General features: G+C 38.7%; 1 protein-coding gene across 1 annotated transcript; it reads right to left on the bottom strand.

The window, feature by feature from the left end:
• Positions 1–535: 535 nt before the first annotated feature.
• LOC112961923 (vitellogenin-2-like) lies at positions 536–25,742 on the bottom strand. Its single transcript, XM_026057647.1, has 35 exons — positions 25,703–25,742; positions 25,567–25,587; positions 25,308–25,459; positions 23,583–23,834; positions 22,864–23,025; positions 22,628–22,776; positions 21,867–22,017; positions 21,587–21,744; positions 21,331–21,496; positions 20,351–20,476; positions 19,808–20,026; positions 18,597–18,814; positions 18,337–18,434; positions 17,604–17,728; positions 17,391–17,492; positions 16,624–16,743; positions 16,346–16,535; positions 12,794–12,887; positions 12,446–12,631; positions 11,866–12,010; positions 11,531–11,753; positions 11,265–11,440; positions 10,443–10,862; positions 9,901–9,951; positions 8,918–9,007; positions 7,599–7,811; positions 7,362–7,504; positions 6,808–6,946; positions 6,138–6,273; positions 5,508–5,694; positions 5,080–5,174; positions 3,943–4,040; positions 3,037–3,196; positions 1,512–1,673; positions 536–654 (listed from the first exon to the last, which is right to left on the bottom strand). The coding sequence occupies exons 1-35, from the start codon at positions 25,740–25,742 to the stop codon at positions 536–538; spliced, it is 5,286 nt and encodes a 1,761-aa protein (XP_025913432.1).

Raw genomic sequence — 25,742 nt, 5'->3', positions numbered from 1 at the left:
TGTCATGTAGTGACTGCTCTGCTGCTCCAGAGCGTGCTGCATCACACACAAGTGATCAGTTCCCACTCCCAGTCCACAGGATCCCAGGACAAGAGAAAAAAGCACTGGGAGAAACATGCAGAAGCCTGTCACTGCAGCTTCTCCCACACTACATAACCCATATGCCCAGTGGGGCCCGACACAGACACTTCTCAGCCTGACGCATGTGTCTTCATGGCAGGCTGCCACAGACTTGAGAAGTCTACAAAATAGGGGGGGAGGAGAAGTAACACAGGCCTCCTTGTTTCTGTAACCACTGAAATAAGGAAGCCTTCATCAATTTTTCCATGCATGGATTTATTATGAAATCAGATACTTATGGGCAGAACTGTTTCTACAATAATAATGTTTAATATTTTAAATTACTTAGGAAATTTTAACAGGACTTTATGCACCTAATTTAGTATCTCTGTCATTGCTGAAGATGAGTCTTCTAATACCACACAATAAAAACAGTAAAATGTTTCTGTTTTCTCCTGGGCTGCAAGGTACAGCTTCATGTACTGCAGTCTTCATTCTCACAAGAACAATCTATGTGTGCGTCAATAGTGTCCTGCATATCCTCTGACTTCTGGTCAAACTTCATCTGTTTGTCAGTCACAGTGGTAGCTGAGTCTGAAGGTGAACAAAAAATGAAGGGTAAACAGTGTATTTCAGAAGTAGTTTTGCAAGGTACAGCATTTATCATGTACTAGTCATTAATTACACCAGGCTTGGCTTCTCATTGTCATATGTATTTATATCTGACTAAGTCAAGCAGAGATGTTCCAGGAAAACCTGTTAATTAAAAAGTCAGTTCTACACTGAAAACTACTACTTCCATGTAGAATTTTATTAATAATACATTTTGAAAAGGATATTGTGGCTTTAAAGGAAAAACAAACTTTGAAAACAGACACGAACCTATCATTTATATAATCTCTATCTATCTAATCTATCATAATCTACAGTGTACCTATAAAAAAGACTGCCCACTGGTGGGCAGGAATCCTGTCCACACCTGCCCTTCTATTGACTAAATCAGCTCAATGAAATAGGCTTGGGCCCAAAGGCACTGAGATACAAAAATACACATGATGGAGGTCCCCATTTCAGGTGCTGCACATGATTGAATGTGGCTGAACCACCACATGCTACAATACATTGTAATTCAGCTGAAAAACTAAGTTGTTACTCTGCCCTTACCCTGTTAGTTCAAAGCACCATGAAGGTGAGTTCAGTTTAGATTTTAAATGCCACTATCATGAAAAGCATAGTAAAATTACAACAGAAGAAAACATCTCTCTTCCACTAAAGAAAGATTTATATATTAATGAAAAGATAGAAAGGTCTTCAGTCAGTACAATAGTGAGTCCATGTCTGCCTGTGGATATGTCAGTTTATTCAAATGTTTCAAGTGGAATAACTGAGTCAAGGCACAAGCTGTTTAGACTTTTGTCAGCTCCTGTTCAGTAAGATTTCTGTTGACTTACCAGCTGGGAGACAGTGGAAACCAACAGTCACTGGAGTAGTCTTGGTGGCTGAACATCCTTTCATACAACGTAGCACAGGCTCAGTAGAATAGCATTTTGACTCTACACCTGCAAGCTGAACTGTCTTCTCAAGCTTCACAAATGAACGTTGCAGTTTACAAGCTGTAATAGAACCATTGATGATATTTTAAATTCTTTTGTACTATACTGTGATCATAAGTAAAATAGTATCACTGACTGATAAGCTTTTCAAATAAGCTAATTAGATATGGAGCTACAGGAAGTTGATTTCATATGCAACTGGTTTATTTCTAGATGAATATGTAGAAACATAGTCTGATAAACTTTCTAATAAACATTTTGCAAAGTAAACTGGCTCACTCAGTAGCTGCAAAATCACATTTAAAAGCTATGAATATTCAGTAGTGGAGTGAGTGTGTGTGTGGGATGGTTCTGAACAGACAAAAATAATCACTAAGGAATTACACCATTACCACTGTCATTCTGACTCAAAATTGCTGCAGAGATCTGGAGACCTAAAAGTCATTGCTGCCAGCCAGTAATACTGGTCTCATTTTGGATGCCAGGACTAGCAGCTACAGGTCTGTGAGAAGCTAAATGGACCCCAGTTCATTCCTGACTATAAGCTTTAATCCCTAACACTGTGTGTTAAATGGAAATACAATGTATGGTCACTGTCAATCATGTGAACTTTATTGTGCACTTGCACGTGTACTACACATCTAAATCAAGTTTGATGCCAAATATTCTTTACAATGACACATAAAAGAATTAAGGCTAATGTACAGCTAAACATGTGAAAGTTATCTCCAGGTAATGAGTATGTCCTTCCCATCAGGACAAGTCTTCTTTACAAAGGCAATGTGCTTGTTCTCCTCCTTCCAGTATGGTATGCTGTTGCATCATAGCCTCAGCTGGCAGAACTGAGTATACTGTAAGAAAGATCCCAATTTATTGAARCACTTAAAATACATCATTTTTACTCTGACCATGTAAGCATTTCCCCTAATAACCCTGGGACTGCTCATGTGCTTGAATGCTTTGCTTGACAGGTTGCACTGGTTCAAAAATCAGGTAATAATCATGTCATGGTAAAAATAATAGTCATGGTACTAATTACTTATCACCGTCTGATTTTTTGATGGATCAAATATTGGCTGGAAAATGCTGTTTTGCTTAAATCAGAACATTCCATGTGAATTTATTCACTTACATTTTTTTTCTGACCTTCTTCTGAAACACTTAAACTGAAACAAAGATTTGTTTCAGCTTACTTATTTCATTTTAACTGACTTGTTTTTTCTGGCTTGTTTTGTTTTACTTGTAATTCCTCATTCCATTCTAAAATGACAAATGATTTTTATAGTTAATATAATTTAATATTGAAGCTTCATTTTAAAATGTTTTTTTCAAAACTTTTACAGATTTTACATTTTCTAAGCAGATTCTACATTTTCTAAACAACTGTAGTAATAGTATTTCAGATTTATTAGAGCTTGTATACCTCCTGTACAAGGCTTTTCTTCCAAAATCCAAGAATGAGCAAAGCTCACTGCATCTTTAGCTAGATATCCGTTGGGCATCCGATATTCCTGTTCACGTTCTGCATCATACTTTCCACATATGCCGCATGTTTTCCCTGCCATCCATAAAGCAACTTGAATCTTTGAGACAAAAAGTCAAAGTCATTTCAAGTTAAAAAAAATAAGACCTATGGAGTGCATTTTTTGTATAGAGGAGTCTTCCAGTATAACAGACAAATTAATGCACATTTACCTTTATTTGCTTTCTTTGCTAAGAATTCAAAAGGGTCTCAGAGTCAGATGCCAAACTCCCATGGTGCTGCAGTGTTTTTAACTTGTTAGGGCCTTTAAAACCTACTGTGCCTGTCTAGTCTATTAAGTCATTGATGCTGAAGCTTTTGTCTGGCTGATGTCTTCACAGTAGGTGATGGAGAATTCATCACACAATGCGATTTCCTGATTTCTTACGTTTCTATTGCACATAATTTCTAGTACAGATTTTAAAACACTTGCTCATCTGAAAAGAAAGGCTCCATCTTTGCTGGTTTTTAGAATTATACAGCAATAAGAACAGGGGACAGGAACTGAGAACTCTGGTTCTGCTTGCAAACGTGCTGCTGATTCAGTCTGTGTGTGCTCACAGGCCCATTTTCCTATACACCTATATTGTAAGGCTGAGATATTATTGTCTGTGATGGATTCTAACATCTATTCAGAAATAGAGAGGACACTGCAATCCTGGCTGTAGTATCTTTGTCCTTTTTGTTTTTTGGGTCCAGGACAGACTTGACTTTGCCCCTGTATACTCTTGCACTCATCCATGCAGATTTAAGGGGATCCTATGGAAATTTCTCAACATACAAGCTTATGTATAGGAGGAACTATACCTGGAATGTGTTTCCATTGAAGTACAATTTATCAATGCCATAGTCTGGGGCGACAAGTACAAGCCCTTGTTTTTCACTGTGGATCCCCAGAGAAGCACCTAGAATGGAAACAAAAAGAAAAAGAAAACCAAACAAACAGACCCAAGCTAGCATTCTTCAGAAACAGAAAAGCAACTTTTATGTTTTTTTAGAATGCTCTTTTTTCTTAAATTCTTCATTTGTTCTACTGAAGAAGCAAAACATACTGCAAAACAATGTAAAAATGTGTATATATAGAAAATAGGTGTTTGCAAAACTTGGAAAACAAAATTTCAATGATTACAGCTTTATTTATTTTTCTTCGGATTGTATCTCTAGAAATGGCTATAAAGCTGTCTATAACATCTGTACAGTTTTGCAGAACTACAAGGCCCTGACTACACTATATTGTAGTAAGAAAATACAAAGAACAATGTGATTGTCACTGCAGTCATTTCTACCACAGCTAACACTAACCAAGTACATTATAAATAGGACAAAGCTCAGCACTGGCAGATGCTAACCCAATTTCAGTAGGATTTAGCCTGATTTGTATACTACACAATCAGGAAACACCTGCATTATATATTGCCCTTGACTGGGTAGCACAGAATGAAACAAAGTCTGACTGTGCCCTTTTACAGAAAAAATATTCCTGTTCTGAGAGAACAAAGCAGGCTGATTTTACCTGTATACATCCAGTTCTCCTTATTTATTCCTAGCAGATTTCAGAATGCTAACCAAATTTCGACCTATAAATCAATTTTTGACCAGGGAAAACTGTGATATATAGGTGTGGTGAATTTTGAAAAAGTTCTACTTGGAACTCATATTTGGAACTGCAGTGGGAACTGCAGTAATCTATGAAAATGAGGGAACTTTGTTAGCTGTATCTTGCCTAGTTTGGCCATTTCAAGAGCTTCACGCTCTAATCAATCTTTATAAATGCTTACACACAAATAAGTAAAATACATGTTCTTATATATTAACCTTACAACTAAAGGTAGAAATACCTATTGAATACAAACTGATGAAATCTCCTTGGTAGAATTTTTTTCTCTCTTTCTTTCTCCTAACCCATATATGAAAATGGAACGAAATAGATGCTGCATCACTTACCAGCAGGAGACGAGTAGGAGACATTTGTGGTGGGGCTCTCGACCCCATCTATGGCCAGCTTCACAAGCCCGCTGGCGGGATACATGTCTATTTCGCTGTGAAAGGAGAGGAGGGCTCGTTTGTAGCCAGGCTGCAGCACGCATAAGTACATGCTCACAAAGTGATTGTCCTGCTCACTAAGCATCACTGGCAGTAGCATAAGCTTGTTTCAGCTACTTAAAAGTACATCAGGGGCATTCCTGTCACCTAAGATGCAGAATAACATCATAGGCACCATATTCAATGTGTACGGAAAGTAAATAAGGGAAATGATGAAATTCCTTGGGTTGCTGAACCACTTTAGTAAAGCTTAAATCTAAGTTCCTCTCATGTTACATTGGGATGATGCAGTCCCTCACACTCCCAGCATCTGGCTAACAATTACTTACTGACTGCCAAGCTTGATGTTGATTGCTTTAAGGTTTGTAGCTTCTTCAGCATTCTTCATCATCACCAGGAATTTAAGGTCAGAGCTACAATCCTGAGCCAAGATGTGGTAGCAGTTCGCAGGCATTGTGTAGTTAAACTGAACTTCATTAAAGGTTGTGATCTTGTTGCGGGAAACTGAGCAGCAAGCTGGTTAAATAGAATGCCGATGAATATTTGCCTCTCCATAAAAGAAATTCATAAATGGCATATTTACTTTTAGTGCTACCTTATTTTTAGAGCTATATTTTTATCAGTATGTGATATTTTTGTACAGGATTACAGGGGCTTTTGGCTACCAAGCACCCATGATTTGTAAGAAAGGCATGAAAAACATACTCCTCTATCTAACCAAAAATGATTGTCAGAAAGTTTAAATGTTACCAACTGAGACTTGTTTTCCCTGAAATACTGACGATTTCTGTACTATCTGCTCAATATTCTCTCATTTGAACCATCTTAGCAGAACAGAATTGTTCTACAGAACAATTCTTTGTTAACTGGAGACAAATAATCCCAGATAAATTCAGAAGATACTCAAGTAATTCCAGAGACTGAGGATGTCAAGCTTTTGAATCAGATTAAATCCTGACCTTTCAAATTCTCGAGTACTGCAGAGGGGCCTTCGGCAAAGACATTCCAGATTGGAGGCTGCAGCTCTGAAGCTGATATCCTTGGACCTACAGGGAGCGACAGGGGAAGCCTCATGGCTTTTTCATAGAGGATCATCTGAAAAGGAATTCAAAATCACATTCAAAACACACTTTTGCCAGGTATTCTGAGCAAACAGCTCAGATCAGCCTTTTCTCCTATTTGGAAATTGATTTCAATTGATTGTTTGTTTGACAAAGAATTTATATCATTCAGAACAGAATTCCTCTGACTGTCCATGAGCTTTTTGCTCCTGCTTACAGTGCACTGTCATGGTGTGGGTCATCACTGAGATATTATTTGGGAGAGAATGAATTATTCCCTATCAAAGGTGGCTAGGTGAACATTTACAAAGCAACTACAAAGGAAAACACATGTCATTATGAGTACCCATGGCACTCTCTTCTCCCATGAACAAAATTACTCTATGAATATTCTTCGGTGGAATATAAAAAGGTTGAAAACAAACAAACATTGTTTTCATCATTTGCAGCCAAACTGATTTTTACTTAACTTTTCTTTCTCAGAATTGATCCAGTGTAATTAAAAAGCAACTGTCTGATTTTTGTAGCAGGAGAAAATAGGAGAGTGACAATAATATTTCATATTTACATCAGGAAGCTTGACAACAACATCACACGTCCTTGGAGAAGTTAGAGCCACGATCACCCTGGCTTGTCGAGAAGGATTCTTGCCCATTCTTTCAGAGAACCCCAGCATAAATGCAGCCCCAGGGACAAACTTGTAAATCCTTAAAAAATTCACAACAGAAGAATCTGGTGAAACAGAGAAGCAAAAAAAAGCGTACATCCAAAACAGGCTGTCTCACACCTATGCTTAAGCAGCACACAGTTTCTTCAGGATCACTGTTACCAAGTAAAAAGTTAGGGTACCATGCCCACTCTTTGCTTTACTGTTCAAGTGTTCAGTGAAAGGAAGAATCTGTTCCTCGGTTTTCAGTAGTTATGCCCAGTATAAAGAATTACTGTACATTACTGGTTATAATCTCCCACTCAGCTGTTATGTCCAAAGACAGTACTGAAACTTAAGCAGATCAGAGAATAAAAAATAACTGGTACTTTAATCACTAGAATCTCAGGGGCGGATGTGGATTTTCCCAGTTGACCAACACCACAAATGAGTGAAACTGAGGACTAAAATCTCACCATTTTGCTGTTGATGTGACACTTGAAGGAACTTTAGGCCATTCCAGTTTCACTTGTACAGCAGGGTGAGCAGCAAACCGCCCAGTTACCAGCTCAGTAGAAATTTTGTAGTCCTGGCAATTCCAACCCCATTTCAGATAAGCCTATAATGGAGAGAGAAGCGGTCCATTTTTAAACATGTAGAACATGAGTTTCCTGTGATGCATATAGCTGTATATAACTATTTCTGAGCCTTACCACTGCCTTGTGAGCATTGAGGACTGAAGCATCAGCACAGAGCTTCCAGTTGCTTGAATCTGTGAGGTTTGACACAAATACCTGCATCCGGGGTGTGATGGAGTAGACATCAGCGTATACCACAAGCTGGAGGCCCCCTATCTTCTTATTGCTCCGAATGCCATGAAGAAAAATGGCTAATACTGGTGTTTTAACATCTCCCAAAAACTTAGGCTAAGAACAAGGGGAGGGAAAGTATGGAAAGAATGTCAATATAAAGGAGTTACTATGGAACATTTTACATACAAAATCTGGGTGGATAAATGAAAAATAAGCAACTGAACTGCAAATATATACCAGCATGTGTACCACAAATATATACACCCACAAACTCTCATGCACATCTTACGTGCATGAGTTTGTGCACCCACATAAGGATTTTATATGTCTATCACCATGTTTGATATGATCAAAAGTTTGTGACATTTACTCAGCTACAGCTGATACCAAGGAAATATTCATATCATTAGGACAGAGCAAGGGTTATAGGATTTAGGTTACATTATTATTCTAATACATTTGCCTGGGAATGAAAGAAAGCGGTTATGTTTAACTTRTATCAAAAGCTGTCAGTTATACTCATCACTCATTCTCACAACAATACCATCCCCCAACCAGTGTCCTTTTGTTTTTCTGTCTCTGTCTTAGTCTATTGCCTGTCATTTCACTCTCCAGCTGTACAGCTCTGTGAGGCGGGCATGAGCTTTTGTTTTATGTCTGTTTGGCGCTCTAGCACAAAATATAATCCAGGACCATCTCTTCATAAGAACTTGCCCCTTTGACAGCAGGGCCCCAAGTGTGCTATAATTCACAATTTCTTCACTTCATTGTTACACCTCTCCCCAGAGAGCAAGTCCCCATGCACCAGGGTGTGTGCTGGTGAGGGGCCAAGGCGCTACATGTCATCTCTGGAGATGGAGTCTTCTGCTGAGGCTACTTTTAGCCTTGGCCTCCACTGCTGGTGTCCTTGCACTGGCCATGCAACGCCTCAGCTTCCCTCTGGTTGCAGGGGTCACAAGATRAGTCTACACAGGCATCTGTCAGGCAGGGTGGTCCAGTGAGGGAAGGGTTGTGGTGCTGAACTCCAACTAAGAGAGATCTTTGCCTCACTGCAGGGGAAAGTGTACTGTGGACCCATAGTGTCTCACTCTCAATACCTAAGACATGACAGGTAGGTTTTTCTCTCTTCCCATTATCCTAGCTGTACAATCACTGCAAATGCACAGTCACACTGCCATTCTTCCAAGCTGTCAGAAACCCCTAAAAATTATGCAACTAACCTGGGAAGCGGCTCGGGATGTGGCATAACTGGATCTTGTGGACGAGTACATGCTGCTAAGTCGGTCAGCTGGGACTTTCTTTTTTGGGAACTGCAAGAAGAAAACACATCATGCTCAAGATGGTAACTTAAAAGTTTGCTTGAAGAAATTGTTCTAGACAGCACTGCAGAATATTCTCTGTCATGGCGCTTATGGTTGATAAATATGCATTCCAGCACTGAGCTGCTCAATGATTTGCAATACGATATGCTTTGTCCTGCTTACTACATGCAGTCTAGCTCTATAAAATCTCATTTACATATATATATATATATATATATGAGACTCCCCTGAACAGACAGTTAAGGAACAAACCTAGATGAGAATTCCCTCTTTGCAAAAACTCTGGAGCAGGGCAAGCCAAATAGCACCAGTCTCCTGGTTCAATATAAAAGACCAGGCCTGATTCATTTTATTTCTGGAAGGGCCTGATCAACTGAAGGGATGGACACATGCAGCTGAGTGCTTTACTTTCTAAGAAGCACTGATCACAACTACTGATCACTGCTCCTGGCTGGATCAGACCAAGTAAGAATCTTCTGCTGAACTAAAGTAACATAAAATAAGGTATCCTCCCATATTTGTCAATATTCCAGTAATTCCAATGTATATCAACAGTGTTTCCAAAGAAAGACACCAAAGGACTCAAGCTCTTGATGGTAGGACCTTTGTTCCTTTGAAGTGTGCAACCCCAATTCCTTGTGCTGCTTTGGTAGAGCTTTGTATCTACTTTGCAGAGTCACAAATGGCATCATGAGTACAACACAAAAGAGTACATTGCTCTCTGTCTTTACGCATCTCAGAAGAACTGCCACAATCAAGTTGGTGTTCTAAATATTATCAGTGTTGTAATTTTCTTCAACAAAGACAGTAATAGGTCTTTAAGGTTTCCATTTAACTTATGGTAGATTCCAAACTTCATCTACTGAGGAAAGAAAACTCACCTCTTGCCTGTGTGCTGATCTAAAACGATACTGATAAATCTCATGATCTCCCTTTGGAAATAATAAAAACGAGAAGATGAAAAGCCTCAGAAGAAATGCCACAATTGCATTGAAATCTGAGAASTGGGAATTAAGCAGGGATTTCACTAATTATCATTCATACACAGTTCTGTATGTTCAGTCACAGACACACAGTGAAAGCCTTGAAATAGTTTCTATAGAAGCATTTATGTTCTTACCCCAAAATTAAGACAGAAACATGCAACATCTATTAAGAGAACGTATTAAGTCAGCAAAAATTGGCTGCTTTTCTATAACAAAAGTTTCAGCAAAGTTGTGGAAACTTTTGAGATGCTTTAAAGTAGACATCTGAGCCAAGTGATTGCAGGTGTGTTTGCAGAATAATTTTGCAATTTTATATTACTACAATTTACTGTGTCAACTCATAATTTCCTGATTTATGATGCAAAGCCAGCTGCCATCAGGAATGTGATTCACAAACATTAGCAGCGTCAATCAGTTTACTGACAAACATGAGTTACCCATATTTTGGAATACATGCTGCTGCTGCTGCTGCTACTGCTACTGCTGCTGCTGCTGCTGCTGCTGCTGCTGCTGCTGCTGCTGTCTTTCAGATGTCCTGAATGATGCCCATGGCTATCGTGGCTCACTGACTTCCTGCTGCTGCTCCTACTACTGCTACCACTGCTACTACTTTTGCTGCTGCTACTCTTGCTGCTTGTATCTTTGTTTCCAGTTTGCTTTATTTCACCATTCTCATCTCCATCCACAGGCTTTTTATGATCAGGAGAGGAAGCAGATGATGAGGAAGAAGAGGAGACAGTAGAGGAGGCAGAAGATGAGTCAGAGGGGGTTTTTGCACTGGGGTCTGTCCTGAGATCTGTTAACACAGTGTTTTCTTTCTTAGAAGGCTTCTTCTGGTGTCGTGTTTTATTTGTGACCTGCAAAACAGTTCAAAGGGAAGAGCAAGAAAGGGGATACATTTGGTTCTATATTTACAAAGTACATTATCTCTGGGTATCACACAAGCTGCTCAGTGCAGCCTTGCAAGGAAACACAACTTCCTTGCCCCACTCACTGCAGAAGCTGCACCAGAAATCTTTTAGGCCCACTCCTCCCAGCCAAAAGTCACCCCAGTGCAGAGGACCAGCCTCTGCTGGACGCATCTCATGGGTCCCCTCCAGGCCTGGCACTGGTCAACAGGCCTCTCACTGGCAGGTGAAAGCACTTTTTTTGACGGGCCTTTCACTGTCAGCCTGGCCTTGCTGTCCATTGCCAGTTCTCCGCTTCAAGCCCTTGACTTCATTTGTTGGAAAATATTCCCCACTGTCCCCATCTCTTACCTTGAACACTTTTTCAATGCCTAGAATCTTCTTTAGTTTAGCTTGAATGTCCTCATATGGAGATGATGCATCCTCTTCCTCAGACCCCGAGCTTACCACATCAATTATTTTGGAAGCTGCTCTGGATCCTGCCTGAATCTCCAGCTGTATTTTGTCAATATCAGCATCTGTTTGAACTATACACCAATTACACACATTAGAAGGTTATACTGTTTCAAGCTGGATTGACAAACATAAGCAGAAAAGACTTGTGCTCAATATTGTACCTGGCATCAAAACTAATTTAGCTTCATGTTCTCCAATTAATCTGTGCAAATATGTATTTTTTATGAAACTGGCATCTCGTGACCTTCCATAAGAGCAGAGCTGACAACCAAGATGATGCAGTTTGATGCAAATGTCTCGTTTATGTGTTTTTCTTCCAGTGCCATGGTGAAGATCCTCCTGAGAGCTATAGGAATGTTTCCTTGGCATGCTGTCAGCCCCTTGCTGCATTGAAGATAAGCATGTGAATAACATCGGGAGCATATCATAGGTAAAACTGCAGATGTGTGCAGCATGGAGGGGGTAAATATTACTAAAGAAGCAAAAAAAAGTTTACCATTGTGACATCTTCCCTGGAAGTTCTCTCTGATGGTTTGAAAGGTTCTTCCACAATATTTGATGAAACGTCTGCTGGGAGAATTGAGGTCCTCTTTTCTACACCTAGCTCTCCTATATTTCTTGATACAGCAAAAGCCTTATGTCTGTGGAGATAGGCACAAAAAAATGGTAAATGGTATCAATCCCATGTCTTTTGGTTAAATGAGTTATGTCCCTGTCAGTGGATCGTCACATCATAGAGTCACGTTGTCTGAATATAGGAAATGTATAGGTAACTATATTTATAAATACCTGCAAAAGACAAATAAGAGGTCATAAGGGACATCAGTTCCTTATATCACAGGAAGTTTTCAAAGTCTAGGTAAACTTAAACAAATCTCTGATATCTGAGAGGCATTTGTATAAAACAAAATTAAAATAAAAATTAAGCTAAATTAACCTAAAGGTTATGCTACATACCGGAAAAGTCACACTGCACATCTAGAAACCTCTGTAAGATATCAGTGAAGAGTGAACTTCATAAGGCTTCAGAAACAGAAAAGAGAAATAGGAAGTATTCTGGAGTAATACTACTGTACCTTCCAATCACTATCTCAGTTTCCTCACGGCATGGAGTTGTTTCAATCTTAACATTTTTCGATTTCATGTCTATCTTGGCATCAAACTTCATTGGAGCTCTTGTCTGGACCTTGCCTTGAATTTCAATAGCATGTTGAAAGTATTCTGTATTGATACCCATTGTTGCCACTGTATGTATATATAAGCTGAAACAGAGTGAAATGGTCATATGTAAGAATATGTATTTTGTATGTATATGTATTTGTGGATATTGTATATGTAAGAATATGTATTTTTTTTTAATATGGAGTACTCTCTTTCCATGGAAGACCTCCACCAATATCTAAAGTCTTAGAAACTTGCCATACCTTGGATTTATATCAGACCGAATCTGCATGGTGGATTCAAGCAACTGGGAAGGTCTAAGATCGCCAGTTAAAGGGGGGCTCATCTTTCCATCAACTGCAAAAGACAGAACAACATTTAAAAATAGTAAAAGTGAAAGCAAAGACTTGAACACAAGGAAAGCACTGTTTTCAGGAAGAGGTTATATTTTTTATTGGTCCAAAGAATATGGCTATAAAATGAGACAAACTTTTGGGTACATGAGCTCTTCTTCAAGTATGAAGAATGCTGAATATAATATATGGAAAACATTTTCTGTAGGTAAAGGTTCTGGTGTAACATACTGAAAATGGGAATAAAAGTATGGTAAGAAAAGTAAAGTGTTGTCCCAAATTGAAAACTTGTTAATTAGTATAACACAAAAATTTTAGAAACACCTGGCACCAGAAGACAGAAGTGAATGGTGGGCAACCTCACTACTATATTCTAGAACTATGGGTAATAATTATCTTTCCTTATGACTTGGAAGAAAAATGATGAAAAAGCTGTTGGCATTGGGTAAATAGTTTCTTTTGTAGAAGTAATAATAGATAGTAAAAAATTACAAAAAGCCTGAAAATCTTCTAGGATTTCTGTGGAAACAGTGTGCCAACAAATGACATGCAATAGACCCAAAAAGCAGAGTTGGTGCATACTGGTAAAAAGCATTCTTGGCATGAACCTGGAAAACTGCTGCGTCCAGTGGCCTTGACAGCAAGTGAAGCAGACTCAGAATCAAAGTTGGAGTCTGAAGGTCTTACATGTATTGATGGACTCTGAACATCCAAGACTGTCAGAGTGAAAGGAGGGAGGAATGCAGCAAATAAGAAGATCAGTGAAACAGTCAGAGAAATAGACAACAAAAGGAGTACGTGGTAATTCTAAAAAGGATGACAACTGCAAAAGGCAACAGAATGACATTTTACTGAACAACAGTATGCTGTCTTTTGGGACTATACATTCTGTTCTGACAGCTTATTGAGAGAGACTGAAAATACTCAGAAAAAGGCAAAGAAGAATGCTAATGAGATAGCAGGACTTGYATAAAACAGAAGACCTAAAACAATTTTCAGCACCGGAAAGCAGGAAATTTAACAGCTCATTTACAGTGACTCAAGAATATGCTCTGTCCTTGCTAAGAACATAAGAATGGCCATCTAGGGTCAGTCCGAGGTCCTTCTCTCCCAGTGTCTTGTCTGCAAAAGTGGCCATGACAGCAAGATTGATCTGGCTTTGGAAAATGCAAAAGAGGAAAGTGTCATTGGAATATGAATATGAGAAGCCTGACCTGGAGAGCTGGAAAAATATCAGGGGACCTCATCCATGGGAAAAATCTGTCTGTTCAAAAGCAAGAGTGGGAGGTTCTCTGCTCTAATCCAGTGTGACCGGGCAAGCTCACTTCAGTGCCTCTGCCAAGTCACATCACAGACTAGTCTATCTTTCTTTTAATGGAGGAAGGAAGAAATCAGCACTGAACCATCCATATCAATGGGTATCTGATCAGTTCTGAGACTGATCAGATTGCTCTGTTTTGAATATCTCCAATGATGAAAATTTCACAACCTGCCTGGGTCCCTGTCCCAGTCCTTAGCCACCCTCATTGTGGCATTTTTTTTTCCTTATGCCAGCTGGAATTTCTCTTGTTGCAACTCGTGTCTATTGCCTCTTGTCCTTTCACTGTGTACCTCCAGGAAGAGTCTGACTCTGTCTTCCCTGTAGCCTCCCATTAGGTAGTTAAAGACAGCAAGTAGATCTCCCCATGCCTTTTCTTTTTGAGGCTAAACAAACCCTCCTCTCTCAGTCTTCCCTCATATGTCAAGTGCTTCAGCCCCCAACCATTTTGGTGATCTGCTGCTGGACTTGCTCCAGTCTGTCAACATCTTTCTCAAACTGGGGAGTCAAAACTGGACACAGTAGTCCCTTTCTTGAATTGAGGACCCAAAACTGGACATATTACTCTAGACGCAGCCTCAAATGTGTCAAATAGATGGGAATAATCACTTCCTTGCTGGCTCTGCTYTTGTTGTTGCAGCCCAGGATGCAGTTGGCCTTCATCACCACAAGGGTACACTGCTGCTTCACGATCAGCTTGTCCACTGGGAGACTCCAAGGTCCTTTTCTGCAAARTTGCTTTCTGTCCAGGTGATGCCCAGCCTATACAGTTGCATGGGTTATCCCATCCCAGCTAAAGGACTTTGCATGTGCCTTTGTCGAATTTCATCATGTTTCTGTCAGGCCATTTCTCCATCTTGTCAAAGTCTCCTGAAATGGCAGCCCGGCCCTCCAGCTCATTGACTACTTCCACCAAATTGGTGTCATCCACAGATTTGCTGGGGGTGCCTTCTTTTCCAGATTTCAGATTATTAACAAAGACATTGCACAGTGTTGACAACAGAGTAATGTCACTCACAACAACTTATCAATTAGTCTTGACTGTTGACTACCCTGAGTTCAGCAGTCTAGCCAGCTTTTCATCCACTTCATAGCCTTTCTGCCTAGTCCCTACCTCCCCAATTTGGCTACAAAGAGGCTATTCCAAAAAAAAGAGGAAGGTGGGGGGGAGGAGGGCAGGTACAAATATGCTATTAAAATAAAATAACAACAACAAAAAAAGAGCACCCAACAGTGAATGCATGAAGAATTGTAAAAAGTGGGCAAGTATATATACTTCATCTTTATACTCTCCCAGTCTCCAACAATTTTTCAGCTCCAAGTTTTCCTGAGCCATATATGGTTTATTTAGTAACCCTCTCTCTCACGTTCCTCTTTCATGACATTTTTCAGTCTCATCTTTAACCCATATAAACTTTAACCTTCACAACTGCCTGTGGCAGGGAATTTCACCATCTGGAATAAAAATAGCCACTCAGTGAAGCTAACATGAAGCAAACCAAAAGCAAAGAAAATTCCTTCTCACCTGTAGTACAGTCAGCTTGAGAAGCTCATTGTGTCTGAACATTGCTCAAGGCAAAAGTGTGCTGCACAACTGTACAATCACTGAAATAACCTCTTGCTAATTCATACTTGCATATTCATTCTATCTAAAGTAGAACTCTCTGTCTCTTCTCACAAGCCTTCTTCCTGCCTTCTCCAATGTTACTGATAGTTCTTCTAGACTGTCTTGCATTTTCTTCTCCGTCACCGTTGAATCGTGCTTAGTCTATGTGTACATTTTGCTTGGGAGCCACCCCCTCCTTCCTGTTTCTGTAGCCAACTCCCCATACAGCTTTCATTATTTCTGGCCTTGAATGCTGTAACCTTTCTCTCTTTGGTTTCCCAGATTCTCACCTCATGTCCTCTGTCTTCAGTCCATTCAAACATGATGCAGAAATCATTTGACACATCTGCTATTTCAGCTGTGTTCAGCTTCTCTTCAAATATCTTTACTACCTCCTCTCCTGTATTTTAAGGCACTACAAAAATTAGCTCTTCTTCTAACTTTTTATTTTCCCACTTCTTTCTCCAGCCTCTCTTAACCTGTCCTTCTCATCTGATGCTCAGAGCTAGTACAACAGATCTTGTACTTTCCAACTCACCATTCACTGCAACACGTGCCAGAGCAGTAGTGTATGATCCATATTCCAGTGGCAGACCAATGCAGCTAGGGACAATATATCGAAGCTCTCCAAGCCATACCGGCTGTGTCCACTGTCCTGCAATGCCATTGCGTAATTGACTGGCAATTCTCTTCATCACTGTGTTTCTATCAGCAGGTTCTACTATAGTCTACAGAAAAATAGAGATCCAAGAGGTTAGGAAGTTAGGTTAGATAACGGTGTCAAATCTTGCAAAGGAAAGTAGGGGTCCTTGGTACCTTCACAGCCTGTTGCAGCACTTCCTTGTTGATGTTGACATAGGCCAACTCTTGGCCAAATACTTTCAAGTAGGCTGATATCAAGGGGGTTTCTGTCGGCAGCTCTTTCCATCCTAACAGCTAGGAAGCAGATAAAGAAACAAAGTTCCTTAACAAGATGACAAAGACTGTTGCTGACCAAGCTGTAATTTTGCTTTGCCACTTGGGTTTCTTTGCTGCTTTGTTAATAACACAGTGTCACTATTTCAGACTTATTCCCTGTCACTGAGATTTTCACAAACGGCCTCCTATCCACTGTTCTGTATTCTGATGAAATACCACTTATTCCAATACAGAGGGTCTGGGCCATTTGTACCACTAAATCCAGTTTAAAAACACAGCAACAAGTCACTTTTTCTCTTGAAGATAAAGAGATCTGCTTGTAAACTAAGTTAGGTAAATGGAAGGGAGGAAGGGGGAAACCTGCCAGACATTAAAAACACATCCTGCACTGCAAAGTCTGGCTTCCCTGTCTCCTCCCTTGCTTCTTCTGTAGTCACGTATAAGGTGGTGAGGAAACAGGGCCAGAGTCAGAATTTGCAGGACCTATTGCAAACATTACATGAATAATGTCTCCTACAGCCCGCTGTCAATCCCTCTTTCACAGAGATATTCAGGCTGACTACCAGGTGGGTAATTTGCCTTCCGAACAGGGCTTAATTGATACCACAGGCCTCACTAAACACCCCTTCATATAACCCACACACTACATGACTGAAAACACCTACAGTTTTTCCAAGCTCCTTTATCTTTTTGTATGTGGGATATTCAGCAAACGGGATATTTCGTTTCATTATGGCATCTGTGAGGCCTTCCACTCGAACGCCAACCTACCAAAACAGCATGAGACAGAATAGTCTGAAACACACTTACAGGGAGGAAACTTAGTAGTCAAATTTCATTTTAATTTGCTCTATTATTGCTTTAAGTAAAATATTTACCTCCAACAAATCAGCCACTGAACCTGCATAGTTTGCCATCAACTTGGAAAWCATTGTTGATGGGAGCATTGTTCCTGGGCTGTTCATAACAAAGACATCTCCAGCAATACCAACTTTATAGTTATCTAGGGTTGAAATAAACAAAAGACATTTTCTTCTAACCATTCTGCTTATCATCCAAGGTTTATTTCTGCAGCTTTTTACCATTACCATTACATCATTATAGAGGTTTTAACTGTCTAGGCCCAAATTAATAAATGGTTACTCACAGACTTTTTAACATATACTATCACATTTAACTCAATTTGTTACTTAAATGCAGAATCTTCTACAGGATTACAGAAGGTTGGGACAGCAAGGAAATGAAATCAGAAACCAGTGAATGCAAAGAGACCATTCAGCCAACCTGAAGTATGCTAAGTACACATTACTGTAGCAAAGGGATTTTTGGGAGACGTGAGTAAGCTTCTCAAGTAATTTGTAAAAAGAAATAGATTCATTTTTCAGAAAGAAGAAATAAACTAAACATTGCAGAAATMACTCTTAGCAAATGTCTTGTCTTATTAAAAAGAATCTCTTTTTACAACCAGCCAGTTGTTCTAAATGACCTTTCTAGACATAATCCAGGCTGGGATTCACAATGTCTTACATTATTTTTCCAAAGGACTTGTTATTTCTCTAGAATGTATTTCTGAAGTGAAAACTTCCCAGTCACTGAAGTGCTTTTACTCACCAAAGTAACCACCAACACGAATGACCTTGCTATATCGATAGCTTAGTCTGTCCAATTTGGGGGCCAGCAGCTTAAGGGCAATATTGCAAGCAGAAGATCTAAACAAAATAAGAATAGGTAACAGTATCCAGATATAAGATGAACCCCACAAGAATACAAACTGGATTCAGTTTGTCAGCATATGCAGTTCTTATTAACAAGAATGTAACAGAACTTATTATTTGCAGAAAATAACCCATTTCACTCCTGCCTCTACTTACATGTTGTACATGTATGGTAATCTACTCTTTGACAAAGCCTTCATGTGGGAATATACAAAACTGGCCACTTGCAAATTGCTCTCCTTCATTGCCACATTAGCTATGGTTGTTATTAAAGGAAGGGCAGGCCTCGTCTCAAAGATAACAGAACAAGCCATCATTCGTACTTCAGGGGGAAGTGACTGGTCTGCAAGGATCTGAATGAGATATCCCTGCACCTATGGAGAGAAAACAGTAGATGGCATTACCAGTAATTTAGAGCTTCTGTTTTGCAGGCTGGATCCACATGCAACCTGCAAGAAAAATGTGAGAGGGGGTCATTATCCCTGTGGAAAAAAAGTCCCCTGATCTTGCTTACTGCATGGTTCCACAATCTTTTATTAACACAACTGAAGGGCCATGCAAGAATAGGAGCAAGCAGCCAGTGAGAAGGGCTGGCACTGAATCTGAAAGAAATGTCCATGTATCAAAGGYATCAGCATAGCTTTTTGCATTACAGGAGCTGACATTCAAATGTCAGTGAATAATTTTCAAGGAAATAACTGTAGCTAACATGAGAGATTCATTCTTGAAGTAACCCCACTAACTTGGTGAGTGTGCTTTACCATTTTAGACCACTTTTGCAAGAGGATCTTCAGCTCACAAAAGATAGTCTGAGTGGGTGCTGTTGCACAGCAACACTGCTGTTGCACAGCACCTTTAGATATCTAAATCATCTGAAAGGCAGAAGTCGTGCCTGCCCTTGCCACACTGGCACCTTCAGTGGTCAACCGGGGTCAGTGGTGACTTATCTGACCTTAAGGAAAGGGCCTAAAAGAAACAGAAGCAGAACAATGTTGAGATTTTGCCTAGGAAAACAATAGAACGTATCTCTTTCCTCCTGACTACAGAGGCAGTTTAAAGTATATGTCTGACTTTTAGATAGCTAAATTTCCACCCTATATAACTAGCACAGGAATTAATTGATTACGCCAGATGACTAAAGAAACTCTGTTGATATGCTTCTGAAAGCTTCCTACAGACTAACAATTATTAGAGCTTAGCAGAAAACTTTAGCTGGAATCTAAGCTTGTATTGTGCTGTTCTTAAAAATAAACAAACATGTTGAATCTGCAAACATGGAGCCTTTAAAATCATTAGCCTTATATATTAGTATATATTCTCCACCTCTAATGCATTAAGTAAAGAAGTCCCTGGCATTTCCTACTTACTATTTTGGAGTCCTTCTGAGCTATTTTTCTCAAGGCCATTATGGCATCAATCTGAATATGTTTTGGGATATCAGAAGCACTCGATGAAAACATTGGAAGGAACTTCAGGATGCGCTTCATGCTGGCTGGTTCTCCCACATTACCAATGCACTTCAGAGCTAACTTCATTTTGTCTTCACGGCCCCTGCTGATTGCTTCATCTGCCAGGTCATGGAGGGGCTATAGACAAAGCACAGTTCAGTCTTTTCTGCCTGATGTACAAGTTGTCCACAGTGTTTCCCTTGCCCACTGAAAATCCTATCACTGTAAAGTAACTGGTTTTAATAAAATTATTTAGTGGTAGCTTTTTTTAATGGTAGCAGCAAGATTTTAGCTTAGGTGTTTTCAACAACAAAGCAAATATCTACATTAGTAAAATGATCCATTTCCTTTGTTCTGAAGGAGGCCTATGAAATATGTATTTGTAACTCCAATTACTATTTTTACACTGCATCTTATTAACATTTACTACATGGGCTTATTAAGAAGAATCAGGCCACCAACCTGAAGAGCTTCTTTAGGACAAGCTGAGGTCTGAGAACAATATCTATTAATGACAGAACCGTATCCCAAGCAGGCAACCTGCTGAAGCATGGGACTTTTCTGAATTCGAGAACTGGTCACTAAATCCTGTCAAAAGAAGAGGAAAAACATATTTAAATTGGTATGTAATACAATTCTTTACATAGCTTCTGGATCAGGAAAATTATTAGGGTTTATCTAGGGGGAGCAATTTCAGACTGAGTATTATTCACAGCCAAGCAAATTAGGTTGCCTTGTAGAACATTTTACATGCAAGCTTCATTTAGGAGCTTCATTCCCTATTAGTTACAACATAAAAAATCATATTTAAATTAGTTTATATAGCACAGTTTTGATTTTCCTCAATTGAACATCAGGCTGAAAATACAAAGATTATGGGCAAATGTCAATCTATAAATACAATATCGCTAGAACAATGTGTAACTCAGTTATATCAAATTATTTTTTTTCTATTTAAGAAGAGGAAAACTGACTAGAGATGGGAAAAACCCTGTTCACAATAAGTGTGAAAAGAGTTGATGTTTAATACTTCTACTTGCAGCACTTTATTCCAGTTTACAGGAATATTTTTCAATTAAAAGAGGTATTCAAATGACAGAACACAAAAATCACCCTTTATGTTTAAGAAGTAAGATATAAAAGTGGACCAAGATTTGTGTGCAGAAGCCATGACATATAGTCCCAGCAAACTAAAATGGGAATAACTATCAGAAGATGTTATAGGAGAGAGGTTTTTATATCAATATAGCAAAATGAAGACACAGGACTGAACTCTCCTCTCACACAAGTAATGCCAAAATAAATTCATGGAGTAGCATTTATACAAAATTAGTATATATGAGAGGAGAATCTATGCTCTAAAATACTTTATAATTGAAAATTATCATCAGTTATCACTTCTATTGTTATCTGATAGGAAAGATTCACACGGATTTACTCACTGCTGCTATTGGAAGAGTGTCTTCATCAGCTTTCATTAAATGGAGAGCAAAAGAAACAGTCAGAAGAGTCTGAATATAGTTCAGGTCATCATTGCGAATTCTGTTCTTGATGAATTTGAGTGCTTCTGTTGTGCCTGTTGCAGAAATTGCACTCAGCAGCCATCGCCTGCAATCAGGGTAAAAAAAAACAACCTTAATTTTAGCTCTCATTCCTCCAAAAATGAGAAGTTTCTTCACAGGCTATACAACCAAATACCTGTAACGAGGTTTATCTGAAAATTGTTTCCAGAAAGACTCAAGAGTATCAGTGCTCACTATTCGGCAGAGCTGGACAAGCTCTAAGAATTTGTATGGGACATCATCATGGAAATCTTGCTGGTTATTCAGGACTATGTGTTGCAGTGTTTCTGCTATCTGTTACAAAACACCAAGAGAGAGATAATCCATAATTAAATCATTTAGTATTTATGATTATACATTGCTTTTTATTAAATTTTTGATTAGGAAAGCAATTTGAAGACTTAAGAATTCTATACCCGTTGCTCGGGGTTTTTTGTCTTGATTAGCTGAAGTGGCATCTGTGGCAATACTGATGGGAAATGGTAATGAAGGTTTCCGTGGCTCTGCATGGAAATATCTGGGGGGCTTCCTCGTTCACTTYTCACTTCAAGCAAGATAAGCTGTTGTCTGTCAGCAGTCAGAGAGAAATCAGCAAGTGTTATGTAAGGAATAAAAGTTATCTTTCTCCATCTGCCTTGGCTATTTATTGATTCAGGAATACTGTGAAGCTAATGTTTTTGGCCTTTACTCATTTTTCTTATCACAGTAAAATTATACAGTTTGTGAATAGGTAGAATCTTATTATTGGAACAAAACAATATTTGAGTTACCCACAGTGAAATCAATCCTGAGRATGAGCTAAACTGCCGTCTCCTGACGACGAGCTACTGATTCTGTGTAATCAATGATTTTATTTCTATGTGCACAATCTTCCTCCTGACAGCATAAATTAGCCCTTTTGCAGGACAGCCATGGTAGAAAAATTGCATTCTGATAGTGTAAGGGAGCAAAAGAGTTTTCTTTCTTTTCTTGCACACAATTGTGCAAAGTTCAGTGGGACACAAATAAAGAATGGTTCACTCCATTTTTAAGGGTGGGGAAACCCTGTAATGAGTACATGCAGCTTTACCCAACCACTGCTGAGCTTATTTCTCACTTCATTTCAACTGGGGGTGAAAAATACTGCCAGAATTTATAATTATTCTCATCTTTTGATGCAATCTCATCCCAGGCTTACCTTGCTTCCATGACAGCAACACCAGTAGGTTCACTGAATGGTGAGATCTGATATACCTGCTGCGATGCAACTTCTGTTATGAGGGTACCGCTGTCTGAGTGTTTTAGTTTGTAGGAGAAAGCTGCAGTCCCTTTTATGGGTCTTCTTTTCTAMACAAGGACAAAGAAATCCACAGAATGAATGGGAATATAACGGCTGTGCTTGATATTAGGCAGATCTGTTCAGGTCTTACATACCATCATGTCCACAGGACAAGGACGGATGTAAGCCATTCCAATACTTGTCATCACGTTTTCCTGGCAATTGTTTTGGTCTATGGTTTTGGTAACATACATTCGGCTATTCTTCCTGTCTTCCTGGATAACATACCTTGTAGGGCAAACACCTCCAATTCCAACCTGCATAGGTCAATAGAGATAATTAGACTTCCTAATTACATCCGGATTTCATTGCATGAGAAGATTTACTGAATGGAGATTCTGACAGCACGGTATGATGGTAAGGATATTCTGAGCAGTCTTAATTATGTATTGAAATCTGCTACCATTACGCATGCTTAATTCTATTGAACTGAAAAATAAACATGTGAACAAAAGTCAACTGAGTTTCAAATGAAAAAGTAATCAATTAATTAACATGAGCAGTAAACAGATAAAATAGATGAAGCAGCTGTACCAGGGAAGTTATATAACAAATAATTAATAGCTAATAATTCTTTTTTCTTGAAAGTATTGCATTTTAAGTAAAGCAATTATATAGACATATTAAAAAAATTCCAACAGAAGCAATTACTTCAACACATATGTATACATTTTCTCTTCTGTGAATGAAAATGGACTTTCTGTTTGATGATGGATGTTTGAAAGTAGATGCAGATAAACATGAACTTGAATGAAGAACACCCAAAAAGAATATATCCTTTCAGTAAAATAGTTTTAGAAAAGAAAAAACGAACCTCTTGCAATTCGTACACATTCTGTGATTTTTTAATGGTCAACTGCATCATGTTCAGCACTCCCTTCACTATGTTAGTACACATATCAGGGCAGTCTTCTGGGGCATACGTGTTTCCAACCCGTCCACTAGTGTAGTCAAAGCTGAAGGTTTTGTTAAGACACGAAGACAACATCTGGGTCATTTTGGAAGATCGAGTAAATGGATCCTTGGGCCAGATTCCATTGTATTCTTCCAGTTGCGGAGAGCGGATCTGAGAGGAAATGTTAGAAAATATATTTATTTCTATTTGTGAATAACATTACTTTGGTACTAAATATGCAAACAGATTGGAAGAAATTAACATCATCATTAGTTATATACTCTTTCTTCCAAATATTGGCTTAGGTATGCATACAGCAGTTCATTCTTTCCTCTCTTGCTTACACTATTATTTTAAAACCAGGATAAACTCTGTAGGCTCAGTAGTGTTATGTTACAAAACAGTTAACACATCATTATTATCTTGTAATGAGATTTTAAACATCATACTTGCATTAACTATATAGGGGAAAAGGCTGATTCAAAAAATAATAAAAAAGATTAAAACAAAATTCTTCATATTTTTAGCCTTAAACTAAATATTATTCTGCTTTAGGTGAAAGTTAACATTTAAAAAGTGTACATCATTCTAAATTTCAAAAAGATATAGTTTAAAATGTTGCATTTTAATTCTTCTCCTCCCAAAATGTTTACTGGCAGTTTGTTTTGACTAAAAAAAAGTTGCCAAATTTCACCCATAGTTGTGAATTGCTTAAATCAACTTTATTTTTTAATTACCTTGTAGTGAATAATGTATTTATATTAAAAAAAATTCCCCATACAGAGGCACAATGTATATCAGAAGCAATGTTACTCTGGTGAAGTAACTGCTAGTTTACACTGGTGTCTCTGAGAGCACGGTCAGGTGGATTACACACAATATAACAATTTCAGGATGAAAACTATCACAATCTCTAGCTCATAACTTTGAATTCTTGCCTTCATTAATGAAAGAAGATCTACAGTTCTACTAAAATCACTGAGAGCTCTGTCACTGAACTCAGGGTACAAAAAGGTCTCATTTGTAAATAAATTACATAGATGAATAAAAATACTTGCCTGAAATGTATTTATTTAGGATGGGTCAGGCCCTATCCCTACCAATGTCAATGGAGGTATGATTTCTTACATACAGACCTTCTACTGCATTATTCAAATATTAAACTTTGTTACACACTCCTTTTTGATGATTTTTCACTTTTTTCAAGTGTGCAAATACAACCTACATTTATTAATTGCCTGCATGACAATGATTTTACACACCTAAGTCTTGGCTTCCCACAGGAGTTGGAAAYGTGATGAGAATAAAATCAAATCTTAAAATCAGAGCAGGCTTGAGTCCCTTGTGTTGACAATCAAAATTTTCTAAAATGACTCCTCATTTTGGCACCTCCAATGCTGATACGAAATTTTGAGAAGCACAAGCTACCAATGATTTGCAAAACAAATGTCCATAAATGTCTGGATGCCAAATCACTACTCACTTTTGAAACCTCAGCTTGCAGATCATTTTTTAAAATCTACAGAGCTCTTTAAGTCTTCAGGATTGTTTCCTACAGGTTTCTTACAACACAGATTAGTTATTTAAATGTGATTTATAACTCAGGATTGTTTGGTGTGTTTTCTTTGGAACAAGACACTCTACCTTGAGGAGATAGGTATTCTCTGATAGCCCGCTGATCTCTAGTTTGCTGCTCAAGCGCAAGCCAGCTCTGGCTAAACTTCTTTCTTGAAGCCCATTCAACATAAAGCCTTCATAGCTGTAAATGTAAGTCTTTCTGCTACTAAATCCAGGGTCTGTGGGGAATAATAGCCATTTTCAYGATAGTTGTAAGCATATTCTAATAATTAATAGTCATCAAAACAAAGTCACTGAAGAAGCTTATAAAAGTAAATTTACTTACCAATGTCAAACTTCTGGCTACCTGCAGAAAGAGATGAGAAAGACCCATGAGTAACGTTCAGTCCAAATCTAATTGTTTTCACCAAACTCCAGGAAATTCCAGGAAAGGCAAATGAAGAAGGGAAAAGTAAGCTTACCCACAAGCGTGAACACAAGGGTTAATATGATTCCCCGCAT

Source organism: Apteryx rowi, unplaced genomic scaffold (genome assembly GCF_003343035.1).
Source record: "Apteryx rowi isolate R43461 unplaced genomic scaffold, aptRow1 scaffold_14, whole genome shotgun sequence".
NCBI lineage: Eukaryota > Metazoa > Chordata > Aves > Apterygiformes > Apterygidae > Apteryx > Apteryx rowi.
Note: the sequence above shows the minus strand (reverse complement) of the source record. Positions and strands in the feature narration are given on the sequence as shown.